The sequence below is a fragment of the Mustela erminea genome, chromosome 10 (genome assembly GCF_009829155.1).
Source record: "Mustela erminea isolate mMusErm1 chromosome 10, mMusErm1.Pri, whole genome shotgun sequence".
Lineage (NCBI taxonomy): Eukaryota > Metazoa > Chordata > Mammalia > Carnivora > Mustelidae > Mustela > Mustela erminea.
This window is the reverse complement of record NC_045623.1, coordinates 10,092,652-10,120,146: the sequence shown is the minus strand read 5'-3', so window position 1 is coordinate 10,120,146 and position 27,495 is coordinate 10,092,652. Positions and strand designations below refer to the sequence as shown.

The following is a 27,495-nucleotide window of genomic DNA, read 5'->3' as shown; positions in this document are numbered from 1 at the left end:
CCTTTGGGCTTCTTGTTTCTTCCCGAAAAACCGAATCCCCCAAAACGGCAAACAGCTTTCTTTCACACAATATAGTGAAAAACTTCACTGGAAGCCCTTTGGGCGGTCACTGGGGTCACGAAGAGAAGCAGGGGGAGGGCACTTGGGACCTTTTGCAAGGCCAGCCCAGACCCATTCTTCCTGGGGCCGAGTGGGAAGTGGATCACGCGAGTCCCAGAGCAAAGGAGGCATTTGGGAGGGCAGCGAGAAACTGGGCAGGCCATCTGCAGGTGGGCGCTGGGCTTGGACAGCGAGGGAGGCGGAGTCCCTCAGGCGGGCGCCGGGTGCAATCACACCCTATCCCCCACCCCCACCCCGACTCGATCCTTAATCCCACAGGAGCTCCCTGAAACACTGCAAAGGCTCGTCTGCGGTTTCATTCCACGGCCCGCGGGGATTCGGGGAGCCAGTTCCGAAAGCGTACCCGCACCCACTGCGGACCTCGCGTGTCCTGCAAAGCAGGCCGGTGTCACGCAGGACGGCCAGAGGAGGGGCGCGGCAGCCGCACGGCCGCAGAATCCCTGCGGCCCAGCCAGCCAGCGCGCCCCGCAGTGGCGCGACCGCGGCCTCCCGGGACTTGGGCACGCGCGCCCCGGGTCCCGGCGCCCTCCTGCCTGGAGCCCCGAAGGGCGGCAGCCGGCCAGCCCGGCCCCGGGGGCGGGGCCTGGGGCGGGGGCGGAGCCAGGCCGGCGGCCGGTGTCAGGTTGCTCCGGTAACGGTGACGTGCTGCGGCGTGGGCGGGGCAAACACGCAGGTTGCATATTTTAGGAAGTGAGGAGGAGGCGCGGGCTTGAGCTGCGGCGGGGTCTGGGGCGCGGAGCAGCGGCGGGAGGAGGCGGACACGTGGCAGCAGCAGCGGTAGCAGCCTCAGCGGCGGCATCGGCCCGAGCCGCCGGCCGGTCTCCCTCCCTCCCGCCCCGCGGCAGCCCTAGCTCCCTCCTCTCCGCTCCCCCGGCCGTGCTAGCTCGGCCGGGAGCTGCTCTCTTCTTTCCTCTCTGATTCTCCAGCGACAGGACCCGGCGGCGCGCACAGACCTCCGCCACCATGGGGAAAGGGGTGAGTGTGCGGCAAGTCCGGCGAGGGGGCGCCGGGAGGGAGGAGGAGGAAGAAGAAGTCAGGAGGGCGCCCGCCGCAGCAGGAGGCGGCGGAGGAGGAAGCGGCGCGGCGTGGAACGGGCAGGCAGGGCGGCCGGGCTTAAAAGACGACGCACTCTGGAAACGGAGGGAGCGCAGCAATGGGGGCCGGGAGGGCGGGCGGGGGGAAGGAGCGCCGGGGGGACGGCGGGCGGGCGGCGGCGCGGGGCTGGCCGCGGACCCCCGGGTCCCAGCGCGCTGCGGGCCGGGGGCTCCTGGAGGCGGCGCTCGGGAGCCGCGGGGCCCGGAGTAGGAGGAGGGCGGACGGCGCGGGGCCGCCCCGGGAAGGAGCTGGCGGCCGCGGCATCCCCGGAGCCGGCTCCCCTCCCCTCCCCCCGCCCGCCCTCACCTCCCATCTCTTGCCTTCCCTTTTCCTTCCGCCCTCAGTGCCCGGAGGAAAGGCGTGCTCCTCCCCTTCCCCTGGGGCGCGCCGCCGGGGCCCCTCCCGGGCTGCCTTCCCACCGCGGCCCGGGTCCGGGCGCCCGCTGGGGCTTCCGACGCGGGGGCGGCCCTGAGGGGGTGAGGCTCCCACTCTCGGTGGCGCTGGGGCTTAGCCAGTTACCCGGAGAGGCGGACGCCCTCCCCAAAGAGGGGGGGAAAAAACAACAAAAACTGGCTTCCCTTCACTGCGGAGCTGGTCGTGCTGGCTGGTGCCAGAAAGGGTGTGTCTTCACCGCCCTAAGATGGCCTTTAAGGTATACTTTTGAGAGCTTTAATGGGCCGCTTTCTATAAACACTGGATGCGCCCTGGGGCGGCTGGAGTGGTCATTTCCCTGGTGGGGAGGGGTGTGTAGAGTTTTGTTTTATTTTTTGAGGGATGAGCCTGGAAGGAGGACTGGCTGGCTCTTCAGGGCCTTTGGGTACAATAAACCCGAAAAAGGACTGCCGGCGGCGGGCGGGACGAGGTGGTAGGAGCGCAGACCCGAGGGAGAGAGCGGCTCCCGAAGGAACCAGGGGGTCTCCGGGGCAGGGGCGGAGAATCCACGAAGCTCTGGCGAGACCAGAGCCACAGCTCGTTTTTGTGTCTCTGTGCGTCGTAGCTGCGATAACCTGTAGCCACGGCAAAAGACCGAGTATCAGACCCTAACGGAGCCAAAGTCAAGTTGAGAAAAGTTTATACAAGATAACCGCCCCCCACAAAGTATCAATTAATGGTAGAAAATGACCAGGTCGTGAGAACACGGGCAGGAGGACAGGCGCTCCGTTATCTCCAGGGCTTGCAGGATGCGGGCATCTAGTAGGTCTTTGGAGATTTTCAGGGCTCCGCAGGGTGGCGGGAGTGGTGGGGGAAGAGGCCCGGTGTGTTCTTTGGGGATTCTTAATTTTGGGTGTTGAAGGAGGTGATTAGAAAGCCTTGAACCTGATAGGGAGGGTAGGGAGAAGTGGCAGGTACCACCAGTATCTTTTAAAAGCACAGAATGTGGAAGGCTGGCCCTGGTTACAAAGCTGGAGGCAAAGAGCTGAGAACCAGCCAGCATACTCCCCACGATATAAAAGTGGGTTAGTGGTCCGAGGCCACACTGACAAACCCTAGGTCATTCCCATAAACAAGACCTTTTAAGCTCACCCCTTTATCTCCCTTCCCTCAAAAAAAGAGAAGAGTTGATATCCTGAGCTGGACATTCCTGCTTGGGGGCGGGGGGAGGTGTAGTGACTGGGGATATGTACTCAAGGCCTAGGAAGGTGAAGTGACTTGTTCAAGGTCAAATGGTTGGTTAGTGACACACCAGCCTGCCTGATTCCTGAACAGCCTGTGGCCTCCCCAGCCTGAACACTCACCCACTTAACGTTGCCTTATATGCAGAACTCCAGTGTTATTCTTCATTCAGATGAAAGTGGGGTATTTGTGATAATTGAATTAATGTCCCTAAGAGCTGTTTGAGTAACTAAGTTCTAGCCACTGTTACCTGTCTCTTATAAGCGAACCCATGCACAACAGTGGTGATTCGCACACCTGGGTTGTGGAGGTTCTGAACTCAGGATGTCTTAGGGATCTTAGTATAAAAAGGAAGTAGCTGCAAACACAAAAATGAATTACAGCTGGTTCCCAGGATGATAGGCTCCTTATCTGCTGGGTCATAGTAAGCGTTTTGGGGGACTCTGGTAAATTGAATATTAAATAGGGGGGAGATGTGTGTTTGTTGGTGATTCTCCTGAGATAAGTCACCCCTTCTGTCCCCAGTGACTTACCGTGATAGATAGTCCAGTGTTCAGAAGGATATTTTATGCTGAAATGTTGGGATTTTTCCACATGGGGATTAAAATGTGGGTGGAGTGGTGACTAAAGCCCTCATGATAATTGGTTAACCAGGAAGCCTGTGCTGGCAGCTAATTTTTAAGGTCATTGTTAATTTCTTCCCCTCCTCTTCCCACTGCTTTGGAGGCCTAAGTTTTGATGGTATTTCAGGTGATTTTATTTCTCCTTAAAAATCTAGTTCCTAAGCTCTCGGTAAGAAAATGAAAGATTCAGCTCCTGCTGAATCATTCCTGGATGAAATAGGATTTTATCCCTTTTTTTCATATTGGGTGTTGTTGCCAGTGACTTGGCCTAATGCCACAGTCAGGCCTGCCACCCACAACTAGCTCACCAAAAGGTACACAAAAAAACCTTTCTCTTTTCTCAAGTTTACAGAAGCTGGGGGTGGGAGGGATGTCACCAGGTCCTTCCGTGTGGTTCTCCATTGTTTGAATATTAACTTAGTTACCTGGAAAATAAATCCTAGCTTATGGGTGGTGATTTCAAGAGGAGCCGGGGGAAAAAAGATTTCAGGTGACGGTTGCACAAGGGATACACATGTCAGCAGAAATCCTATGGTGACATTATCAGCTGCCCTTTGGGAGCTCAACTTGAAAGTGTGACTAAATCCCCTCTGGCCGCTATAAAGCGAGTACTTTAGACTGGAAACCTCGGAAGGCAGAGTCCTCAGAGTGGAAAGTTGCCCAGGCCTGGCCTGGAGCAGGCGGAGAGCGGTTACAGGAGGAACTGTTGACCAGCTGGGGGGGCTGGACCAGAGGGCTGGGACCAGAGTGCCCAGGTTGCATCACACTCTTTTTGTCTCTGAAGTGTTCAGTGTGTGAGTGTGACAGTTCACGGCTCAGGGTTCTTTCTGTACCCTGTTCTGAGGGTGTATCCTCTTTTGGTAACTTACTGTTTGTTAATTTGTAGTGTTCTCTGCCAGTAAGTTTGTAACACTCTAGTGACTCACCTTTGGGTGGGAGGGTAAGGAAGGGGGAGGTCTGCATTGTCAATGAGGAGGCTGAGAGGAGGCTAACCCCTGTAACCTCCCTCCCGCACCCTGCAGGGGGGTTAAAAAATTCAGTAAATGCGCATTCAGATGAGAGCTAAAACTGAAGAAAGGTGTACAATTTGGTACAGAGGGTGACATTCCTCCCCACCCCCACCCAGCTTCTTGTAAACTTCTGGAAGTGTTAACCACTAAGTTGCATTTAAAAGTAAAAAGTGAACCCAGAATTAGAAAGCACAATAGACTTGGTACCCAAACATGCTCCATTCCAGAACTTTTCCAAGTCCTTGTTTCCTGATTATTTTAGCAACAAATTAACAGTTAAGTGACTTTCTGTTCAAAATCAGGCTGTGTTGTCTTAAAGATAATCCAAACTTAGCAATTAGATAAAGGCTTTAACTGTTTGAAGGATTTTGTAGGCAAAAGTAAGAAAAATCAGTTTGTTCATTTAAAAATGAAAAGGTAAAAACAAAACAAACAAACTATATATATATATATAATTTTTTTCTTTTTTTTAAAGCTCTCAAGCTTCAGGTTTTCAGCTGACCCTTTAAGTAGGCTCCTGGCCCCCAGGACGGAATGCAGTCATCTCTGTTCTGTCCAAAGTGAGTGCAGTGCAGGCACATATCACAGCTATGGTCAGGCTTACCAAGGATTTGGCATGGAGAGAAGATCAGATCTTTATGAACTATAGGTTTCCTGTTCATCGGTTAGTCTTAAGGCCTCCAAAGCCAGACAAGAATTTTTCTTTCACCTGAAAAACATATTAAGGATGGAAGATAATAGGAACTACTATTAATTACCCTCCAAAGGAAAGCCAAGTGGAAGTATCCCTCGACATTGCTGACCTCCTAATTTAACAGCATCTTAGAGCTTTTGTCTACTTTCACTTTTCAAGCAAGGAACTTGACTTTCTTTTTTTTTTTTTTTTTTTTTTAAGTCTTTGTAAGACTTGAAAGAAAAAAGGGGGGGGTGGGAGGGCTTGCTTTTTCAACCCTCTGTGATGGGAAGGGAGTGTGAACATTTGTGCTACGGTGCCTTCTAGCTGCCCAGGGCTCTCTGCCAGCTAGCAGGCCAGAAGAAGAAACACGAGTGTCAGATCAGATGGGCTCACAGTAATCAGAGTGGCTGCGTTTGGACAGCATGACGCTGGGCAGAATGTTTCCCCATCCCTGCCAGAGCTGTCCAGTTCTGGGTTACTCTGAAAATACATGGCCGGTAAGCGATAATAATGCGAAGCAAAGAGAATTTGAAAACCCACTGGCTATTTTTTTTCTTTTTCTTTTTTTTTTTTTTTACGCTCTCCTTCGTTTCTGTATTTTTGGAAGAGGAGACGTAACCAAGTCAGGTTTGAACTTTTCTCACGTTGCTATGAATTGAGTGTATGAGAGGAAGTGTATTCTTTGGCTGGAATCTCAGAGAGACTGTTCTTTGCATATGACTCACCTCATTAGTTGTGCTGAAATCTGTTGTCAGGAATCCACAAGAAGTTCTTCACATTTATTTGACTGATGTTTGGGTAGCAAATTCGATCAGCGAGAAGAGAGCCCCCCATCCATCCACCCGCCCTGCAGTTTTTCTCTCGGGTTTCATTTGCATCCTGAGCCTTGGGAATTGGGGCCAGTACACCTCATTCCTTACTTCCTTTGTGACTGTACAATGAATTATACCTAAACATTAATTATCTCTGAATCTGGTTTTATCCAAACTCTACTGAGTAACAACTGTTTGGTGTTTTCTAGTAGTGACCCAAAGCGTTGGTTCGTGGTGGCTGGTGCTTTGTCTTTGGGGCTTGTATTGTTGGGGAGAAAGTGGAGAGTGCCAGTTGTGGGGATCAGTGGGTCTTGGTGTCGGATTTATCTTTCCAGGCTGTCATCGTGGCCAGGGCCCTTGGGCACTTTGGGGCGATACCCTTTTCTGTTTTTCTTAACATCTTTCACATGATCCTTCCGTGGGGCCATATTGGTTTTATTGTTTCAGTTCGGGTGACCTGTGTCTGGAGCCTTGTGCTGCCTTTGTCCTCTTCAGCCTGCCAGCTGGTTTACTTCGTACCCTACGCTTCGTGTACCAACTGAGGAATGATGACTGGGAATTTATTCAGTCCCCTTGGAACGCTGGTGCCAGCTAGTAATCCTTGTCTCTCAAACTGACAGCATCTTTTGAGTAGCACCAGCCAAAGAGTGCTCTATAAAAATGAGAAAAGGGGTGAGGTGGGCAGCGGATAGAAGGAATAGGCAGAAAGTTTTAACTCTTCATAACCCAGTGCCTAATGATGGAGGTTAACTGAGTTAATTAACCCCAGTGAAAAAACAGTCTTGGGTTTTGTTTTGTTTTCTTTTCAATCACTGAAGGAACTAAGAATATTAGAACTAAGAATTTTAAAAGAGGTAAATCTAAGAGTAAATCTAAAGTATATAGATCGTTTAGACATTCTACAATATTTTTTTGATTATGGGTGTACAGTTGCAGGGCAGGCGGGCCGGCAAGCTCCTTAAGAATTTCCTTAAGAAACTGGGGAGGAAGGTTATGCCTAGTTTGTTTGGGAGGCTGAGGGAGCCTGCTGGCTAGAGCTGGAGCTGGGTTCTCCCCACGCCCAGCTGGGTGGGCTACAGTCCAAGTATGGGGGTCCTGAGCTGGTCTCATGAAGGGACCCATTGCTCTGACTTTGCTTCATGACCTTCTCCAGCCTGCTGCATGTTCAGGTGAGTGACGAGGAATATGAAGGCCTGGTGTGGTGGTCCCCTGGGTCACCTCCTGCAGAAGAAGCCAATTCATTCTTTAACTGCCCTAAATGCTGCTCCAGGCACAGAGCAGCTGCAGTATTCAGGCAGTGTGTGTCCTCCCTCAACCCTGGCCACGGCCACCTCGGAGCCCTGGGTCCCCAGCTAGAAAATTCCTTGCATGTAAACTAAACCACTTAGTCATTTAGGCACAACTGGGGGTTGTAATGAACTGGGCTTGATCGTTTCTGATACTTTATGTTTTAACTGATGAGATTAAAAAAAATACCCCAATGGGTTGTTTTTTTTAAGCTTGAAAGGGGTTTTCATAGGAGGTGAGGAATGGCAGTAATTTATATGTTAATTAAAACCCAGTTCTACAATAACCATGGTCCTGTGCTTGCAGAGTACCTCTAAGTACACCGTTGTGTTTGAGCATGATTTAATCATGCACAATCCCGCGAAGATGGGAAGAGCCCATGTCCCCCCCCCCCTTTCCCCCCCACATGAAGGAAGGCCTAGCGCCCCTTCTGGCCCCTCTTGCTGGTCCAAAGCTTTATTAGTTTGTGTGTAGGCTTGGGTTTTAGGTGTTTTGTTTTCAGGCTTGACAGCAGCCCCTTGATGAATCAGACAGTCAGAATGCCTTCTAGACTCTTCAGTCATCACACCAAATGTTACTGCCCTCTGGAGGGACGACAGCTGAGGCTGACTGTTGAGGGTCCCGCAGCCATCCAGGATGGCGGGGTGGGGTGGGGGTGGGGCTTACCTCAACCATGACAGCCATGCCAGCTGAAAGGGCATGGATGTCCAGAGCTTCCCAGTAGCCCGGAGGCAGCTTCAGCAGTTCTAGAAGTCTGAAGCTCATGGAACTCCTGGCTGCCCCCAGGGCCATCTGTTGCTGTGGTGGGACGGGTCCCCTCTTTAGGCTTTTCGTTACTGACAGAGACAAAGGAGCACATCTAGGGGGTGGTCCGTGTTTTTACATGAGTGAACCTCATTACTTGTGTTCACCTTGGTTTCTCTTGTCGGGAGTTTTCTCTTCCCATGTCCTGGGTACCTTTTCCCACTGCCCAGATCCAACAGTAGCAGAAGTCCTTAGGGCATCTTTGGGAGAATGGAATCCCTGGGAAGCACAGGATGAAGTAAGGACCCATTTTCAGCCGTGTCACACTGGGCACGCCCCTGCCCTCCTTGTGACCTCCCGCTTCCTAAATTAGCAATGGAAAAACACACACACACAAACCAGAACCTAACTCACTTCATCATTTTCACTAGTCAGTGTCCCATTGATGTGGGGCCTCATGGGAACCTTGAGCTTCCCATTGTATCCTCCCTCAGAGACCTTGGGGTGTGTGTGTGTGGGGGGTGCCATTGCAGGGAGCATGGTGGGTGTAGGAGAAGTGATCTGAGTTTTCTGATTGAAGAAGTAAGAATGTGTGCCCACTGCTCAGAACCTGCAGGAAAGGTTCTTGTAGTCAATTGGGGAAACCATGTTTCTCTCATTTTCCCCAAATGTTTTTAAAGGAAATAATAAAGAAAATGCCGTCTCACCCAATTTTTAGCATTGTTCCCCATCCTACTCTACACTCCCTCTACCCCAAACACACAAACACACATATTTTTCTGCTTCAAACCTATGATAATTGAGTCTTAATGGAGACTTAAGAAATAATTCGTTTCTGTCACAATAAGCGGATATTAAATCATTGTTTTACTTGTAGGGAAGAACTGAATTGTAAATGATGTCTGGTCTTCTGGACAAACATTGCCCATTGAAAAAATTAAGATCTTAAAGGAGACGAAATTCCACATGTTAATACTTGCCATGTCTCTCTCACAGATGTCCTCATTTAAAACTCGGCCTTATATAGCATGAGTTGATGAGGGAGGATGCGAGCTATTAGGAAGTCAAACTCCCAGCCAACTTAACCACTGATAACGGAGTCTGCAGGCAGGATCCTTTTCTGTAAATGGGGATACAACTTTGGAACCTGTCCAGGGCCTCTCGCTCTTAATCATTCTCTCCCCCTTTTTTGGAGTGGAAAATACTGAAAGTCTGAGCATCAAGCATATAGGGGGTGAGGCAGAGGGATTTTTTAAATCTGGTTTTCACATATTTAAATTGAACTTGAATTAATGATATCTTGCTTAAAAGAGAAATTGTGAACTCTGTTTTAAAAGTCAATACAAACTGACCACATAGTCTTTTAGAGATTCCCTAGTCAATGCCTTTAAAACGACTTTTAAGTGATGTGCTTTCCCATTAAATACGGGAAAGAAATCCACTTCAGGCTGTGGTTCTTGTCTGGTGGAAGCCCTGTCCTTTCTTTCTGTTTTATTTGTGTGTTTGCTTTCAGTGTGTGATTATTTTCCATTTTAACACTGGCACGGAGGGCTCTCTGCAAAGAGGCACTTACAAATGTGGTTGCTCCACAGTGGAGAGAATTTCAAGAATGTTGACTATCTTTAGACCTGCTTCATTCTTAACAGATAAGATAGAAACAAAAAGAACTCCACTCTGGTGGGAGAAGTTAGTCAAGGAACAGTGCAGAAGGAACCACGGGAGTTGAACAGCATGAATAATAAAAATGTCTCTGCTTGTGGGCCGCACCAACTCATTTGGGGCAGGATTTCTCTTTAGAGTCTTAAGAGAGGATGTTTCCCAAAGTCAAGTGAGTGTTGTATTTTATTTGCAGCCGTCTTGGCTGTGACTGAGAGACACCTGTGTCCTTTTTGTTGTTGTTTTCTTTTCTTTTTTTTTTTTTTTATAAGCACAGTAAAATTTTGATCTGGACACAGGTTCTCAATTAATTGCTTTCGTAGCTAGCAGTGTACTTCTGCTAGTTGGAAGTGAGCAAGGGAGAGGTACCAGGTAATGGAGCAGTAGCACGACGGAGCATCCATTTTAAGAAAAATGCTGCTCTCTCTCCTTCCCCTGCTCCCTCTAAGGTGACAGTTACGGGAGGCAGTTTGTGCAGTGGGGGTGTCTGGAGAGAAGGCCTCTTCTGGGCTGACCAAGCTCTGAAGCACCAAGTTCAGGCTTTGTCTAGATAAGCTCCAGCATTTTAAACGGAGTGGGGGGGGGAGGGGTATGTGGAACACTCTAAATTTAAACTAGAGAATCACCGTTTTCTCTAAAAATTGTTCCAGTTTTCACGAGGGCGTAGGTGGGTCCTGTGAATTGTGTGATAATGCACATGCTTTCCTCCACCCTGCTTATGTCAAAACATTTCCAGGGGCTTTGCCTTTGGGGGCTTTATTTTCAGGATGTAGACTGGGGAGAGGACTTTTTTTTTTCTCTCTCTCTCTCTCTTTTTTATTTAAATAACTTTAAGTATTCTTAGGCTAACTTCTTTTTATATATATAAGAAAAGATGAACAGGTCACTATTCTTATGTAAGACCTAAAAAAAGTTAAATTGGGTCTTTAATGGCTTCTTGGCAAAGCTGAGAATTTAAACATGATAAAAGTGACTTGCATCTAAGGGTTTTGTTTAATTGGTTCTCCCAGAAAACGCTACGTGGAGGTAGGCACAGTGATTCTCTCCATGCTAGGGAGGAAAAAGCAGGAGCCTGAGAGTCAGGGACTCACCCGAGGATAGAGAGCAGGGGTCTACCTTGAACTTGGCTGGTTCAGAACGCAGAGGCATCAGCACCCCAGTTACTAATGTCAAGATGGTTACATTCTCTCAGTGGGGTGGATGGAAGGGGGAGGTGCAGAGATTTCGGCTGCACCACCCTCTCCCTGTTCACCACAAATGGAAGTACCTGGCGGGACCCTTCTGTGGCTCCCGTGACTTCTCCCCTGGTCTTAATGCCCTTGGGCGCAGACGGCGTGTCGTGCATGCGCAGTACTTACAATCGTAGTCGCTCTTGTTTAGTTTGTGGTTTGTGCACCTACATTCCCGTGCGTTTCCACGAGTACTGTCTTGTTGTTGGCCGTCCTAAAACCTGTTGAAATCCCCTGCTCCAGAATCTCCCGTGTGTTCATCATACACAGCCTCACCTCTCCCACATCTCCTGTAGGTCGGACGTGATAAATATGAACCCGCAGCCGTTTCAGAGCATGGCGACAAGAAGAAGGCCAAGAAAGAGCGGGATATGGATGAACTGAAGAAAGAAGTTTCTATGGTGAGTATTAGGAGGCAGGTTGCTTTCTGTTTTCCTTGTAAGTTAATTGAATCCTATCTGTTGGGTGTTCGATATCTACCCCCCCCCACCGCCCCCTGAATCCTTCAGTCAGAGGCTTTATTTGAAAAGTGAAGCCATTACTGTGGTTGTTTCTACAGACCTTACCAAGCCGTAGAGGTCAATATGGAAAATTTTCACTTTCCAGGCTGTTGGAGCATTGGGAAGGTTATCCACCGCCCTGGCATAACCAAAGGTCCACAGAAGGAACTGTGGTTGATATCAGGGGGGCCTCCACTTTTCTCTGTTTCTGGATGATAGCAGATAGAGGGGAGACCTCGAGCCCCTCCAGCTTGTGGAGGCTTCCGCCGACACAGCCTGTCTAGAACGTGCTGGTCATCCGAGAAGGCCGGCAAGGTTTCCGTCCAGTGCCGAGACTCCTGGGCCTTCCTGAAGCCGAGGAGGGTCGCAGGGGGCTTGTCCCACAGCTTCCACCATCCTCCAGGGTGGGCTCTCAGCACAGGGCTGTGTGGCTGCCGAGCCACTGGGGATCGGTGAGAGGTCTCCCACATTGCAAGGGAAGGAAAGGAAAGCCTGTTAGCTGAGCTGAGTCAGTACCTGCCAGGAGTGACATTAATGCTTTCCTCTGACCTTTTTTTTTTTGTGGAACAGTGTTTAATTCTTTCATTTTCTGTTTCCCCTTAGGATGACCATAAACTTAGCCTTGACGAACTTCATCGCAAATACGGAACAGACCTGAGTCGAGTATGTTGTCATGTCTCGCTTTTATGGGATCATTCCCTGGGGCCTCTCTCCCATGTCACAGACCTAAGCCTGGAGCCTCTGGGAGGAGTAGGGTGACAGGCACCCTCTGAGTATCTCTTGTGCCTCAGGTGAAGCTCAGGCTTTTGGATTCTTCTTTAGTATTTTCTTGGCTCCTGACACTTTGAAAGTGGACATTATTGTCCCCGTTTTATAACAGGTGAGATCTAACCAGGGGAAGCATCTGGATTTGAAATGGAGTGGCTCCACAGCGGCGCTCCTTCCCTGACCTTTCGATTACAGATCTTTGTCTCTGTTCTTCCGCGTTCGTGACATGAAGTTGAATGTTTGAGTGAGATGAATCTTCAGCACTTAAGTTTTTGCACTTTTGCCATCTAGCTCCATTGCTCCAGAACCTTGGTTATTCTAGTATTCATCCAAAACTTGTCATTTTACCCCATTTAAAGTAATCTTTCCGCAAAGCCTGTGTTGGGGGTCCTTGTTACCTGGTATTAAATTTGCCGCACGAATGACATAAAAGTAAACAGTCGGGGAAGGGTGCAGTTTGTTATTTCTGTGCAAAATGTAAAAACTCTGGGGACTCACATGGGTGCCAGCCACTGTGCCCCCATTATTTCAACACATCCTCAAGAAGTTGTCAGCGGCGCTGCTGGCATGGGTGTCCTGCGCTCGGAGGGGAGGCCTGACTCCCAGACAGAGCTGCTGCTCACTGTTGGGCGGCTGAGCACGTGTTCTCCCTTGTAGTGACGCCTGGGAAGGGGGCCTCAGGAGAGTGAGGGTAGCCCCAACCTCCGTGCCCGGCACACACGGAGCGCTCGGATGATGGGTGTCCGTTACTCTGCCCTGGGGTTCCACCAGGAACTTGAGGGAGGGTCCTAGCCAAGTCTCACTTTCTCTTAACTGCCTGGCTTTCATCTCCCTGTTCTTCATACTCCCTAGGTAACTCCCAATATTTAAAATATCATGAGTATGAATTCTTTATTAATAGATACTTTGGGCAGATACAGGTTTTGTCTCCCCCCCCCCCCACCCCACTTGGGTATTTTGATAATACGAAAGTAATCGCATTTTCTTCCCCTTGTCATAGGAGCCTTGTATCTACTGTGTGCCATCCACGTATCTTGGTTTTAAGGCCCATTTAGAGCAGCACGAGGCTTTAGTACAGTGAGATTTTTTCAGTGAATACTTTGAAGCTGGCAGGTTCCTGGGGGTGGGCTGGAATGTACACCTGTGTGAACCCTCCCAGCCAGACCGTCCTTTTAGTTGCCATTCACAGGATAGACTTCTTTACTGAAAACTTAGCTATTAAACCATTCACAGGTTGGATTCCTACAGAGGTTTTTCTCTTTTTTTGATGCTTACAGAGGGTTTCTTTCTTCCGGTCCCTGACAGATTGAGTATGCAAAAGAACTCAAAGCTCTTAATTTGCAAAACTGAATCAATGAGTTAACACTGCTGTATCTTTTTGGTAAAAATACCATTTGGCCTGTGTCCCTTACCTAACTTAGATCAGACTGCATGCAGATCTATCCATGGATCAATGTAAAACGAGTCTGGGTATTGTAGGATCTTCAGGAAGTTTGGACAGCTGTGTGCCCGGACCAGGAGAGGGTCCTTATCAGAACTTGCCAGGCTTTTAAGGTTCTCTAGCTTGGGGGATTTTGTTTCTTCCCAAATCCATTACTGGGGCTCTCAAGCTACCAGGTAGATAAATGCGCTTGTACGTTCTGGGGCAGCGTGTCTAACTTCCATTCCTCTGCTTCTCAGGGCTTGACAACTGCTCGAGCTGCAGAGATCCTGGCTCGAGACGGCCCCAATGCTCTCACCCCGCCTCCCACCACTCCCGAATGGGTCAAGTTCTGTCGGCAGCTCTTTGGGGGTTTCTCGATGTTACTGTGGATCGGAGCAATTCTTTGTTTCTTAGCTTACGGCATCCAGGCTGCCACGGAAGAGGAACCTCAAAATGATAACGTGAGTTCTGTAGCTCCTCATTTAGATGACTAAGTGTGCATGAGGTACCCTTCTCCTCCTTGCCACTCCCTTGTTTTCCACTGGTTACCACTGGTTAGCTGATCATCTTACACAGGCGGGAGAGGGCCACCTGGGTGGCTCAGTTGGTTGAGCATCCACCCGACTCCTGATTTCCACTTAAGTCATGATCTCAGGGCCATGAGATCATGTACTGGGCTCCATGTTCAGCAAGGAGTCTGCTTAGGATTCTCTCCCTCTCTCACAGAAGTCTTTAGAAGCAAACAAACACGAGGGAAAGCAGTGTTAGCAACTATGGCCTTCAAGGCCCATCCATTCTTTCTTCGTTTCCAGTTTGTCTCTCCATCTCCCACTTCTAGATGCTCTTCCACGCTGGACATCACTGCACATGTGGCTGCAGTGAACAGACAGCGCTGTGCAGGTCCTGGCCCGGGGCCAGCTGCCATGCACACCGCAGAGCACTGCTTTTATTGTTGGCCCATAACACACATCCTGAAGCGTTTGGTAGCCCCTCTTCGGATGTCACAAGTTGTTTTGAAAAGATCTTTATTTTATTTTATTTATATTAGTTTTTTTTTTTCTTTTTTTTACTTGTTTATTTATTTGACAGAGATCACAAGTAGGCAGAGAGGCAAGCAGGTGAGGGCGGGTGCAGGCTCCCTGCTGAGCAGAGAGCCTGACACCGGACTTGATCCAGGACCCTGAGATCATGACCTGAGCCGAAGGCAGAGGCTTAACCTACTGAGCCACCCAGGCACCTCAAAAGATCTTTATTTTAATAAGGTGGGAGAAATTGATACAGGTAGAACATTTCAAAAGTCGGTCAAGGTGTCATAACCAAGTGTCTCTGGGACCCCCATTTCTGACCTGCCTGTACTCAGTCTCTAGGAAGATAAATCTGAAGACACGAGCTCTGTATTTGTTTCTGAAGCCTTGGCCTGTTAAAAAATTTGGTTTTTATTTGGCCAAAAGTGAATGGTCCCAGCTCCTTCCTACAAGCCTGTGGCTCTAACTTGTTTGTTCCCTTCCAGCTTTACCTTGGTGTGGTACTATCAGCTGTTGTCATCATAACTGGTTGTTTCTCCTACTATCAAGAAGCTAAAAGTTCCAAGATCATGGAATCCTTCAAAAACATGGTCCCCCAGGTACCGATTGCTTTGCCCTCTCCATTGAGACCCCTGGGGATGAGAGCTAGTGTGGAGCTAAGGTTTCTGAGCTGATGGGAACAGGAGGGCCACCTTGCAGATAACCCAACAAGCTTTTGTAACTTGTATAAATAGATCAATAATCTCCTTGTCGTGTACTTGTATAATTCATATTAGAGATCCCTTTGGAGTTTGGCTTTCTTGTTTCAACACTGTCCAGTCCTTGTTGGCAGCCTCTTTTCTCGGATTGAATAGTGTAAACTGTTCTCTCCCAAAGCAAGCCCTGGTGATTCGAAATGGTGAAAAAATGAGCATTAACGCAGAGGAAGTTGTAGTTGGGGATCTGGTGGAAGTGAAAGGAGGGGACCGAATTCCTGCTGACCTCAGAATCATCTCTGCCAACGGCTGCAAGGTGGGTTCAGCGGGGTCCCCAGGGCTCAGGCGGAGTGCGCAGGGCAGCCCGGCGTGTGTTCACACAGCCCTCTTGTCTCACGGACAGGTGGACAACTCCTCACTCACTGGTGAATCAGAGCCCCAGACTAGGTCTCCAGACTTCACAAATGAAAACCCCCTGGAAACGAGGAACATTGCCTTCTTTTCAACCAACTGTGTGGAAGGTAGACAGACCATTTTAAGGCGCTGTTGTGTTCACAGCGTGCTGTTTATCTTGGGCATTAATAACAACAACAAAAACCAGAAACGCAATTCCTGTTCTGGTTTTGTTGGCCTCTTGTCTGACTGCTGTGGTCAAGCACAGCAGATGCGGTTCAGTCATTGGCAGGAAGGCTCTGGAAGCCTGGGGGCTGGCTGGCCGGCTGTCCTCACCCCCCACCTCCCACACGCCTCTACCGTTGGGCGTGCTAACCTGGCAGTGGCCTTGGGAGCTGCTGTCCTGCTCCTGGATAATAATGCCCTTCGCCAGAGTCTCCGTGGTGTGAAACTGCATTAACCCACCAAAGAGCTGGCCCTTGGAAACGTGTAGTTTTGTCTCTTTTAACTGCGGCAGGTAATCGTCCAAAAGCTGTGACTTCTGTGATGAAACATGTTACAATTCCCCCTCCCTCCTTTTTTAAGGTACCGCGCGTGGCATTGTCGTGTACACCGGGGATCGCACCGTGATGGGAAGAATTGCCACACTTGCTTCCGGGCTGGAAGGAGGACAGACTCCCATTGCTGCTGAGATTGAGCATTTTATCCACATCATCACGGGTGTGGCCGTGTTCCTAGGTGTGTCCTTCTTCATCCTTTCTCTTATCCTTGAGTACACCTGGCTCGAGGCCGTCATCTTTCTCATCGGCATCATCGTAGCCAACGTGCCCGAAGGTCTGCTGGCCACTGTCACGGTAAGCAGCTCAGGGAAAACCGCGCACACTCTTCCATCCGCTGACACCTGAGAACCGCCCCCTCCCCCCAAGCGGCCGCTGATTCGGGGTTGATCACCACGTGCTTGTGCGTGGTAGGGTTAGATAGCAGGGAGGCGTGGCGTGTTTTTTACATGGAAGATAGTAACCCCAAAGCCTAAATAGGTCTAAATCTTGATCTTACTTGATCACATGATCCACAGCATATAACAAAGGAGGACAATTAGGGGGTGAGCAGGGGCACTATAATTCAGTAAATCCTGGCTATTTTCACTTTTCTTAATCTGTTGCTTTATGGGAAGAGGGGAGCCCTCTATACATGTTCCCATTATTATTCAGACTTCAGAGGATGGCCAGAGAGGTTTAATTTTAGACCAGCATCTTCCATATTAGGAAGTACCCACAGTTTCTATAGAATTCCATTCTTGTTGAGATTGAAATAATTGGTTCCTAATGGTTTTTAGGTATGTCTGACCCTTACTGCCAAACGCATGGCAAGGAAAAACTGCTTAGTGAAGAACTTAGAAGCCGTGGAGACCTTGGGGTCCACATCTACCATCTGCTCGGATAAAACTGGAACTCTGACTCAGAACCGGATGACCGTGGCCCACATGTGGTTCGACAATCAAATCCATGAAGCCGACACGACAGAGAATCAGAGTGGTAAGGCCCAGGCCCACCCCACACCATAGCCTTACCTTATGTGGCTTTTTTTTTCTTTTTTTTTAAGTTCTTGTTTTTGTTTTTTATCATTTGGTAAGGAGTTAAGGGAATGGGTTTGAGATTTCTCTTGACTTTGCCCTGAAACCTGACTAGTTTCATTAGTTGGGAAATGAGATGAAACATTTACCTTTTTATGGGATGTTAACACAAAGATAATGCATTATTTTTCTTTTTGTTTTTTTTTCCTGCCCCCGCCAGGTGTCTCATTTGACAAGAGTTCAGCCACCTGGCTCGCTTTGTCCAGAATTGCGGGTCTCTGTAACAGGGCGGTGTTTCAGGCAAACCAGGAAAATCTACCTATCCTTAAGGTATGCTCAGGAGTTCCTGTTTACTGTTAGGCCACCGTGTGGGAGTGTAGGTACCCCACAAGAACCACCACCCGAGTGTTTCCTTCAGAAAGCATGTGCCCTCTGGGTTCTGTAAGGGGATTGTTCCTCATGGGACACCCTCCTTGTGAAGTATTGTCTGGGGATCCCAAAGCCCTGAGGGTTACCTTCAGTCTGCAGAGGTTCAAGAAGAGGGACTCTGCTCTAAGAACTGATCAGAAGTGGGAAGCAGTCTTTACTGTGAGAAACCGAATGAGTAAAACCCAGTTTTGCCACTCTGAGTATGATATCTGCTAACCTAGAGACAGTGAGGGCTGCTTTTGTGACTCGATAATCGTATTTGCATATTAGGATACAGTAGATTCCAGTAAATCCCTTAAGCCATTTATTTTCTTAAAATAGCCCAGCCATTTCTCTTATCTTATTTGTTCTCCGCTTGCTTACTAATGATGCAAAAATAAGCTCAGGCTCATGGAATTCATGTGAAATGCGAAATGACTGAGGTTTCACTGTGCTGCCTGTGGAGACAATCTTGGAAAGGTCATAGCTGCACAGGGTTGTTGAGGCTGCGGAAGACGTGTGAGGAGGCCCTCTGGGCTCCTGTTCTCAGCAGGGCTGCTGGGGGTGGTTCTGGGTAGAGACCAGGCTGTCCGAGAGCAGGCAGGCGCACTTAGATGGAACTGAGAGGGCTTCTCCTGGGAAGATAGGACCCCTGTATCCTTTGAAGGAGGCATTCTTGGCATTGAATTAATGTTGATTAGAGGAAGATATTGTTTATCCTGGGATAGAACTCAAGATGCCTGCTTTCATGTATTTCCTTACCTCAAAGTGGAAATCTTCTAGGTTTTCAGTATAGGATGTAATAGGTTTCAGATCTTTCCCCACTTAAAAGTGCCAGAGAGGGAGCATGGCCTGTATTTGACTATTTCAGGGGACGGGGCCAAGTCAGTGGCATTATTATTGTCCCTCCTCCACCCCCCCCCCAACAAAAGGCATGCCGCTCTATTGTGCTTTAATAACTGGCCTTTGTTAAAAATGATCCCACTGATTCCACATTTCTTAACAAACCTAGCCACCTTTCTTATTAAATGGGGCTACTGTGTTTGTGAGCATTAATCTTTTCATCTGCCTGTGCAGTCTTAAAGCAGTTGGAGTTCTCAAGTGTTTATATAAAAGTTGACTACACCTAAAAATGTTCTTAGTGGGTCCCAGTATATCACACAAAATAGAAGTATGTGTTACCTCGAGTGTGGGCTTTAACTTCAAATGTTAGCTGATTATATGACTGTTGGAGCTAATAATAGCTTTCCATTCACACCATTCAGGCCAAGATAATTTTGCACAGTTGAATAATGTTTAAAGCCCTCTATTTTGCCCTTGACACAAACAGTATGCCCTCAGTCCCGGGAACTGAAGGGATTTTCTTCTAAGTTGTAGGTGCTCTAAATATTTGGACTCTCACTTGGTATTTTCAGGTTCACAACCAGGAGTACATCCTTCGGAATAGTGTTGGCTTTGAGACCTTGCAACAGGGGAAGATTTTTAAAAAATAAAACAAACAAAAAACAGGCTAAAGTAGGTTAGAAGAGTGTGTTATGCTCCTCTCAAGGGTGGGTAACCCCTTCAGACACCCCTCTTCTACTGGAAGCTGGAACTGGGGTGGGGCAGGAGGGCAGATAGGAGAAGGCTGGGGTGTGTCTGAGCAGAGGGAGGCTGGTCCCTGCCGCCACCACTGCTTCCCCCTTGCCTGTCCTGTCCTCCACCTCGAACAAGCTCGGAGTACATCTGCAGAACTCTGAGGTGTTCAGTGGTGCACTGCAGACTTACTCACAGGTGACTTCTCTGTTCACAGCGGGCAGTGGCAGGCGACGCCTCGGAGTCCGCGCTCTTGAAATGCATCGAGCTGTGCTGTGGCTCTGTGAAGGAGATGAGAGAGCGATATGCCAAGATCGTGGAGATCCCCTTCAACTCCACCAACAAGTACCAGGTGGCCTAGCAGTGGCACAGGCAGCCCAGGGGGCAGGCAGGGAGGGCTGGAAGCCAGAAGGAGAGCTGTTTGCCCATTTGAAATGTTACAAGCTTAAATGGCTTCAAAAAATGAATTCTCCCAGCTTTCTGTGAGCTTTTACATTTGACCCTGAATTAGGTATAGAAAATGCTAATTTGTGTTTCGGTAGGAAAAACAAACCCTCTCCTAACATGTTGGGGCCCTCTGGTGTATTTAGGTTTGGAGAGGGGTTGTGGGGAGGGGGCGAGGCATCTACGTACGGGCTGTCCTTCCCCAGTTTCCCTTCAGGAAAGGTTTCCGTGGGAACACAGGCCAGGGATTTAGGGCGACATCGCCGTTCTGGTTTTTCGGGTAGCATTCAAAGTGTGCTACAAGGTGTGGGACACCAAAGTTAAGAAGTAGGGGACCTGGGTAGGTTGTCCTGACACTCTCCAGCAGTAGGTGAGCTGAGCTCCCTGCAGCCACCAGTGTTCACGTCCCCACCATCCTTTACAGCTGTCCATCCACAAGAACCCCAACACGTCTGAGCCCCGACACCTGTTGGTGATGAAGGGTGCCCCGGAAAGGATCTTGGACCGCTGCAGCTCCATCCTCCTGCACGGCAAAGAGCAGCCCCTGGATGAGGAGCTGAAGGATGCCTTCCAGAACGCCTACCTGGAGCTCGGCGGCCTCGGAGAGCGTGTGCTAGGTACGGACGTGGACGGCCAGCTGCACGGCTGTTGGTCTGGTCCGCCTCTGCAGTGTCCTGACCTCCCCTGAGCCTTTCCAGAAGATTCCTCCTCCTCCTCGATCTGTTCCGCTATTCTGAAAATAGGAAGGGCTGGAGAGATGTTTGGTGTGTTGGGGGCCTCGGAGCAACAAAACCCTGTTGGTTTGCTTCCGATTCGTACTTAGACCTTTGGTCTCAGGCTGGTCAGTTCTGTTTGCCTGGGAAAAGATCAAAAGGGAAGAGCTTTATTATCAAACCTTTGTTGCTAGGACTATGACCTACAAACTTAATGAAATTAAAATTAATGCCTAGAGTAAAATCATTTCCTGACTGGCCCAACAGTTGTGAATTTACACTGGACCATACGTGTCGGCTCACAAATGATGTTGGCAGCAAACTTTTCATCTAGAGAGCTACCTGTCCTTCCGAGTAGGTCAGCAAGGGCAGATGAGAAGTATGTTATACTCATTATACAATGTAATTGAGAAAGAGACGTTTGCACTCTTTTGGGGGTGGACAGGTACAAAGCCATCATTGATGTATTCCTGTTCCGCTTAGCTTAGTAACTCAGAATTGATTGCCTGGGCCTGTCCTCTTGTTCCCTCATCCGATCTGAGGTATCTCTCTTATAAGTCTCTCTTCACTGAAAAATCACTGTCCAGTGTTGTTTCTCCATTCCCGTGTCTGCGGGCCCAGAGTAGAAGCGTTCTCTCTTCCTCGAACCTACTTGCCACCTCTCACCACTTTAAGGAACATTGTAACCTTCATACCACATTGCGGGAGCCTCTGGAATGTCCTGATCTTGCAGCAGTGATACTGTGTGATAAGCACCTCGGGCAGAATGTGTCTGCTGCGTATTTATCCTCAGCTTGGCTGGCAGGCTGGACCTTGCTGATGGGCAGTGATGTATTGTGGTTAGATAAACAGCAAGCAGAGATGGGAGCTCAATTTTTCTAAAGAAAGAAGCAGAGACCAATAATTACATGATTTGCCCAATCCAGGCACCTGAGTGGCAGGTCTAGAACCCTGCAGTCCCAGTGCCCAGCAGTCCTGTCCTTGTCCGTCTTCTCTGCGCTGGACAGGGTGCTTCCGCTGAGGTTTGGTCATGGCCTCTGTCATTTGCATGGTTTTTCTGACTCCATAGCATCTGTACCTGTTAAATAAAACCTCACGGCTTTAAAACTCGAAACAATATTCTAAACTCAGCTTGGAGCCAGAGGTAGACCATCCGAATGACCGGTGGCTACTGTCCTGGGCTGTTGGCTGCAGTGAGGTCCTCACAGATACCGCCCCCCCCCCCCACCCTCCTTGTAGGTTTCTGCCACCTGTTTCTGCCCGATGAACAGTTTCCTGAAGGGTTCCAGTTTGACACAGATGATGTGAACTTCCCTGTTGAAAACCTCTGCTTTGTGGGCCTCATCTCCATGATTGACCCTCCGCGGGCCGCTGTCCCTGACGCTGTGGGCAAATGTCGCAGTGCTGGCATTAAGGTAAGTATGTAGTGTGCTTCCTTGACATCACTGTCTTGCCTCGGGGCTCCCTGCTTAGTCACGTGGCCCCACAGGAGCCATGTGGCCAGCTCGTTTTCTCACTGGAAGGATGAGTTTCTTACCTCTAAAGCTTTGGTTACCACTAGAAAAGGCCAAATGGTATTAAAATGTTGGTGTAGACAGCAGATGAGGGATTCGAAATTAAAAAAACATATATTTGGGGGGAAACAAACAGAAGCCTGAAAATCATTGAAAAGAGCAAAAAAATTTGGCATAAGGTCTTAAATTTGAAATACTCCCCTTCTAAATTGATCTACTTCATGTAGCAAATAGGAGATCTTCTCCGTTTTCAGTTAACTGGTTTTTTAATGAATGTTTGGTGTCCTCTGTATCTGTCTCTCTAAGTCACGGAACATTGTTCAAGTGCACCGATAACGGGTGGTTTTTTGAGCCTGCCTTGGTGCTGGCTGTCTGATTTGTTTCCACTCTCTCATTCTTGTTGGTAATACCACCCTGAAAAGCTTTGTAAAAATAACTCCCCCACCACTTCGACTATACTTGTAAGTGTAGTCTTCTGAATATAATCATCAGGTCAGAAAAGCAGTAACAAGATTTGAATTCTTTCTACGTATTTATGTTCTCTCCCCAAACTGAGCCACTTTGGGTATGCTCCCCAGGCAGTATCTGGCACTTTTGCCCTACGGTCCCATCAGCATCAGATTTTTGGGGTGGGGGGGGCTGGTTTTAGTACATTTGAGTTTTCTTGTGACTGTAATAAAAGGAAAAATAGACGTTACACATCTTGTCATACACCAAGATAGGATCTGGATGTTGCTTTGTGTTTTCATAAATAGGTGCATGTTTGTATTTTTGGTTAACGTTTACCCGTTTTAGGTTTGCATTCCTGCTTTCTTGATATTCTAAGATGAAGCATCCTTAATATTTCTTCTTGCCAGCTTAGGCAGTTGCATTCAAATAAATTGCCCTGTTTCTTGTTCCAGGTCATCATGGTCACTGGAGACCATCCAATCACAGCCAAAGCCATCGCCAAAGGTGTGGGCATCATCTCAGAAGGCAATGAGACCGTGGAAGACATTGCTGCCCGCCTCAACATCCCAGTGAGCCAGGTGAACCCCAGGTAAGGCAGGAAACTCAGAGTCTGCTCTGCCTTGAATGTGCAGATGATGGTGGTTGGGGATCATCAGCTTGGTTCCATGATGGTGTGCTTCTGGGCTTGCTCTGAATAGGAAAGGCCCCTGCAGTTCCAGAAGGCAGCCTGTCCTTCCAGGGGAAGGTTTCGGTGAGAGCATGTCATTGTAGCCAACACTTGGGTGGTGCTTCCATATTCTTAGCACTGACGCAGTAACCTATGAAGGTGGGCATCAGTCCCACGCTGCAGAGCAGGGAAGCTGAAGCTTTGTCATACGGTATACTCTGTAGTCGAGCCTTCAGTTTCATGTGTTAACCACAGAGCATGCGACCCAGCACCTCACACCAAGTCCATTTTCCGGGCCACGCCAACTTGTCCAGGTAGTTCAGGCCAAAAAGGATTTTGGACAGTATAGTACAGAAGGCAACAGAGACAAAGCGGTATTGTTCTGGTGTTTCGTTGGAGTGTGGGGTCCCCTTCCCCCAGCGTTGGGCTACGAGAGGGTTTGGTCTCCTGTCTAGAACTTGGTCCTATCATTTCAACATGTCCTCTATAAGGAAGGTGAGGGCAGGCTGCCCCACAGGTGGTGGTGAGTCTTGAACGAGATCTAGTATGTAGGAACATGCTTGTAACCTGCAGACTACTGCCCAGATGGTAGCTCTAACGCGATGGGGAAGATCGCGTCTAACCCTGGGCTGTCGCACAAAGTCTCCCGTGTAGTAGAACATCCTTGGTGGTGAGGAGCATCACATGGGTGACGCAGTGGGGGACCTTTCTTCCCATCCCAATCCTAGAGACGCCAAGGCCTGCGTGGTGCATGGAAGCGACCTGAAGGACATGACCTCTGAGCAGCTGGATGACATTCTGAAGTACCACACAGAGATCGTGTTTGCCAGGACTTCTCCTCAGCAGAAGCTTATCATCGTGGAAGGCTGCCAGAGACAGGTTAGTAGGCAGCCAGGGCCAGGCTCTTTCAGGCCCTGCTGACCTCCGTGATCACAGTGCCAGGGCCAGAAACATGGCCCAGCTTTTCTTAGACTCGCTGCCTGTGTGCCGGAAAGAGGCTGCGGGCGCCTTCAGGGCAGGGGAACCTGATAACGACCCAACAGAGCCCTGTACTTGGCCACACACGTCTTCACTGTGGCCCAGAGTCAGGCTCCACACTTGACCTGGAAGACCAGTCCAGGCTCGCTGTTTCTCTAGAGGATGTGAACAGCAGGAGACTCCTGTCCCATCCCCTGAGAAGTCCTTAAGCCCTTGTTGGTCTGGGGAGGGCATCCGATCGTTAGCACTCCTTAACTCTGTGGTTGGCTGGTGGCTGGGTGGCATCTTGGCTAAGCTGGTTCTGAGCCTGCTGAGGGTCTCCGAGGAAAGGGGCAGGGTCGTAGCAAGGAGAGGCAAGTTGAGGTGTGTGCCTGGTGTGCCTCCATCCCTGGACCTCGGGGCTCTTACCCACCCCCCTTCTTCTGGCAGGGGGCTATCGTGGCTGTAACTGGCGATGGCGTGAACGACTCTCCAGCCCTGAAGAAGGCAGACATTGGGGTTGCTATGGGGATCGCTGGCTCCGATGTGTCTAAGCAAGCTGCCGACATGATTCTTCTGGATGACAACTTTGCATCAATTGTGACTGGAGTAGAAGAAGGTGAGAGAGAGCACTGTGTTTAAAAGTGTTCACCAAAACCTCATCCTAGTACTGCCCTTCTGTGACTACTCCTAGCCTGCCCATTCCTTTATCCTCTATAGTAAAAAATAAAAAAGCCAAACTCTTGCTTTCCCAGGTCGTCTGATCTTTGATAACTTGAAGAAATCTATTGCCTACACCCTGACCAGTAACATTCCGGAGATCACCCCCTTCCTGATATTTATTATTGCAAACATTCCACTACCACTGGGGACCGTCACCATCCTCTGCATTGACTTGGGCACGGACATGGTAAGTGCCTGGCGTGGCAGCTTCAGGCCCTCGCTCACCCGGTGCTGCAACACCCAGTCAGGCTGGGCGTATGGGCACCCGGCGTGTGTCATGGCCTCAGCCCCCAGGAAGCAGCATTCCCCAGTCCTCGAGGCAGCTGGCAACACCCGACTATCAGATAGCAACATTATATGAAAGGGAAGTTTTGTTTTGTTTTATAATAGGACTGGTTCTAGCATCTCATGGTATGAAAACCAGTTTTAAAGGGGAGGGTGGCAAGGACTTTATAATAAAACGTTCATGCTGTCAGCTTCCTGGTAACTGACAACCTTGATACTTCTCCCCCAGGTTCCTGCCATCTCCCTGGCTTACGAGCAAGCTGAGAGCGACATCATGAAGAGACAGCCCAGAAACCCCAAAACGGACAAGCTTGTGAATGAGCGGCTGATCAGCATGGCCTACGGGCAGATCGGTGAGCCGCCGCACCCCCGGTCCTGAGAGGGGAGCATGGGGGGAGGGGAGGCCTCAGATGGGCTTGGTTTCTCATGCCAGGCGCAGTCCACTCAGAGGCCGCGTTTCCTGGGGATAGAGTGTCGGTCACTAATTTGGGTAGAGAGTTAGGCTTTGAAGAAATTGCACGAGCTTGAAGGTTTGGCGGGCGGGTCACCACCAAAGGGCCTTGCACCCCCATCTCCCCACCCCAAGACTTGATTCCCACGGTACCTGAAGCATGACCAGCTAACAGGTGGTCTTCAGGGAATGGGCGGTGAAAATGCCCTTTGATCCACCGTGTTCTGCCTAGTGGCCTTCAGGAGAAACCAGTGAGGCCACCAGGAGCAGCCCAGGCCTTTGGATCAATGGGTTACATCACTGAACTTATGTGAAGCGGAACAGAGGAGTTTCTGGTGGAAATACGGCAGAGACTGGTTAACAGCTGCTGACAAGGAGTTGGCTAATGGCCAGGAAGACCTAACTCAGAGGGGGACGAGGGCCAGCGCATAGGATGAAACCTGGCCCTGAGGAACTCAGGGTGGTGTGGTGGGATCAGATGCCAGGGGAGAAGGGTCCTGAAGGGGGTGGGGGGGGGCGGTTGGTCAGAAGGTGCCACATTGACTATCGGGAATGTGAAAACAGAGATGGGAAAAGTCACATTGTAGCAGAAATTTTAAAAATAGGGAAGCCTTTTTCCCCTAAAGAGACTCTGCCCTGGTAGATACATGATCATATGACAGCAGTGGGTGTTTCAGAGCAAGGCCTGTGTGTCTTCCCCTTTTAAAGTTTTTAAACAGTGACTCAAAAACAAGAAGCGGCCGCTGGGTGAGGGCTGTGTCCCTGGGGCCCTCCGTCTTCCCACTCCTCCCCCAACCAGTACGAAAGACAGCCCCTAATGCGCTCCGTCCCGGGCCGGCTGTGGCGGTCAGACGAGTGTGCGGGTGCCCTGGAACCAGGTTAGAATGGTTTCCCACACGTGCAGGTATGATCCAGGCCCTGGGCGGCTTCTTCACATACTTTGTGATTTTGGCTGAGAACGGCTTCCTCCCGACCCACCTGCTGGGCATCCGCGTGGACTGGGATGACCGCTGGATCAACGACGTGGAGGACAGCTACGGGCAGCAGTGGGTAAGTGAGGGCCCAACCCATGGGGGCTCCTAGGCCGCCGGCCGTGAGGGCCACGAGCCGGGCTCATCTGTCTGCCTTCTGTGTTTCAGACTTACGAACAGAGGAAGATCGTGGAGTTCACTTGCCACACAGCCTTCTTTGTCAGTATCGTCGTGGTGCAGTGGGCTGATTTGGTCATCTGTAAGACCAGGAGGAACTCTGTCTTCCAACAGGGGATGAAGTGAGTACAGGACAGTTGGGGCCCTCGGACCCCCGGGCTCTGGTGATCTCTCAGCGCTTTGTAAGATCCAGGTCCGAGGCACGTGGCAGTTTCTGGAATCTCCCCTTTGGCACAAATTTAGGAGCCAGTGTCATTTTCCAGCCTTTGTTTTCATCTGCCCTCCAGTTCCTAAGTGCAACGAACACATAAAGACATTGATCTGCTGCTGAACAGTGTTAGAACATAAACTTCTGTTTGTGTTCTTAAGCTTTCTGTCTTCTTGATTTTAGGAACAAGATCTTAATATTTGGCCTCTTTGAAGAGACGGCCCTTGCTGCTTTCCTCTCCTACTGCCCTGGAATGGGTGTTGCCCTGAGGATGTACCCCCTCAAGTAAGTTGCTCCTCACCCAGCTCCCCAAAGCGTGAAACAGAAGTGGGACTTCCCTCGTGACATGCACTAGTAGCTGGTGTTTTTAGGAGTTTGGGGTGGCCTGTACGAGAATTCCTCTGCACTGGAAATTAGGAAGGACTGACCAGGGTGCTTGGGATTTGGCTGAGATCAGGCCCGACAGGCTCTGGTACCTTGGGATGGCTCACCAGCTAACTGTGTGAGTGCTCGGGTCCCTCATAGCAACAGTCCCACTTGTCATTGGTATTCTGAGGTTTGGGGACGGGTTCATATCTTGATTTACTTACCTAGCCCCTGTGTGTGCTGTCAGGCCCCCACCTCTGTGGGCCCCTGAATCCTCTGTTCTCAAAGGAAGGAGGCGGGAGAAGCAGGCTGGAGGTGGGTCATGGGTAGAGTAGACCAAAGG

At 49.7% G+C, this 27,495-nt stretch overlaps 1 protein-coding gene across 2 annotated transcripts in view; it reads left to right on the top strand.

The window, feature by feature from the left end:
- Nucleotides 1-982: 982 nt before the first annotated feature.
- ATP1A1 (ATPase Na+/K+ transporting subunit alpha 1) overlaps nt 983-27,495 on the top strand; it is a 28,699-nt gene continuing 2,186 nt past the window's right edge. The window contains exons 1-21 of one of the 2 annotated variants that reach the window (XM_032361022.1): nt 983-1,095; nt 11,163-11,267; nt 11,970-12,029; nt 13,815-14,018; nt 15,068-15,181; nt 15,459-15,593; nt 15,681-15,798; nt 16,256-16,524; nt 17,007-17,205; nt 17,464-17,573; nt 19,444-19,578; nt 20,095-20,287; nt 21,623-21,798; nt 22,800-22,936; nt 23,743-23,893; nt 24,422-24,590; nt 24,727-24,881; nt 25,209-25,332; nt 26,335-26,480; nt 26,570-26,700; nt 26,970-27,071. In XM_032361022.1, the coding sequence (XP_032216913.1) occupies nt 1,084-1,095; nt 11,163-11,267; nt 11,970-12,029; nt 13,815-14,018; nt 15,068-15,181; nt 15,459-15,593; nt 15,681-15,798; nt 16,256-16,524; nt 17,007-17,205; nt 17,464-17,573; nt 19,444-19,578; nt 20,095-20,287; nt 21,623-21,798; nt 22,800-22,936; nt 23,743-23,893; nt 24,422-24,590; nt 24,727-24,881; nt 25,209-25,332; nt 26,335-26,480; nt 26,570-26,700; nt 26,970-27,071 (2,945 nt within the window). In that variant the 5' untranslated portion in view covers nt 983-1,083. Of the gene's footprint in view, nt 1,096-1,763; nt 1,868-11,162; nt 11,268-11,969; nt 12,030-13,814; nt 14,019-15,067; nt 15,182-15,458; nt 15,594-15,680; nt 15,799-16,255; nt 16,525-17,006; nt 17,206-17,463; nt 17,574-19,443; nt 19,579-20,094; nt 20,288-21,622; nt 21,799-22,799; nt 22,937-23,742; nt 23,894-24,421; nt 24,591-24,726; nt 24,882-25,208; nt 25,333-26,334; nt 26,481-26,569; nt 26,701-26,969; nt 27,072-27,495 lie in introns of those variants that run through there. The other variant, XM_032361023.1, reaches the window with a different exon arrangement.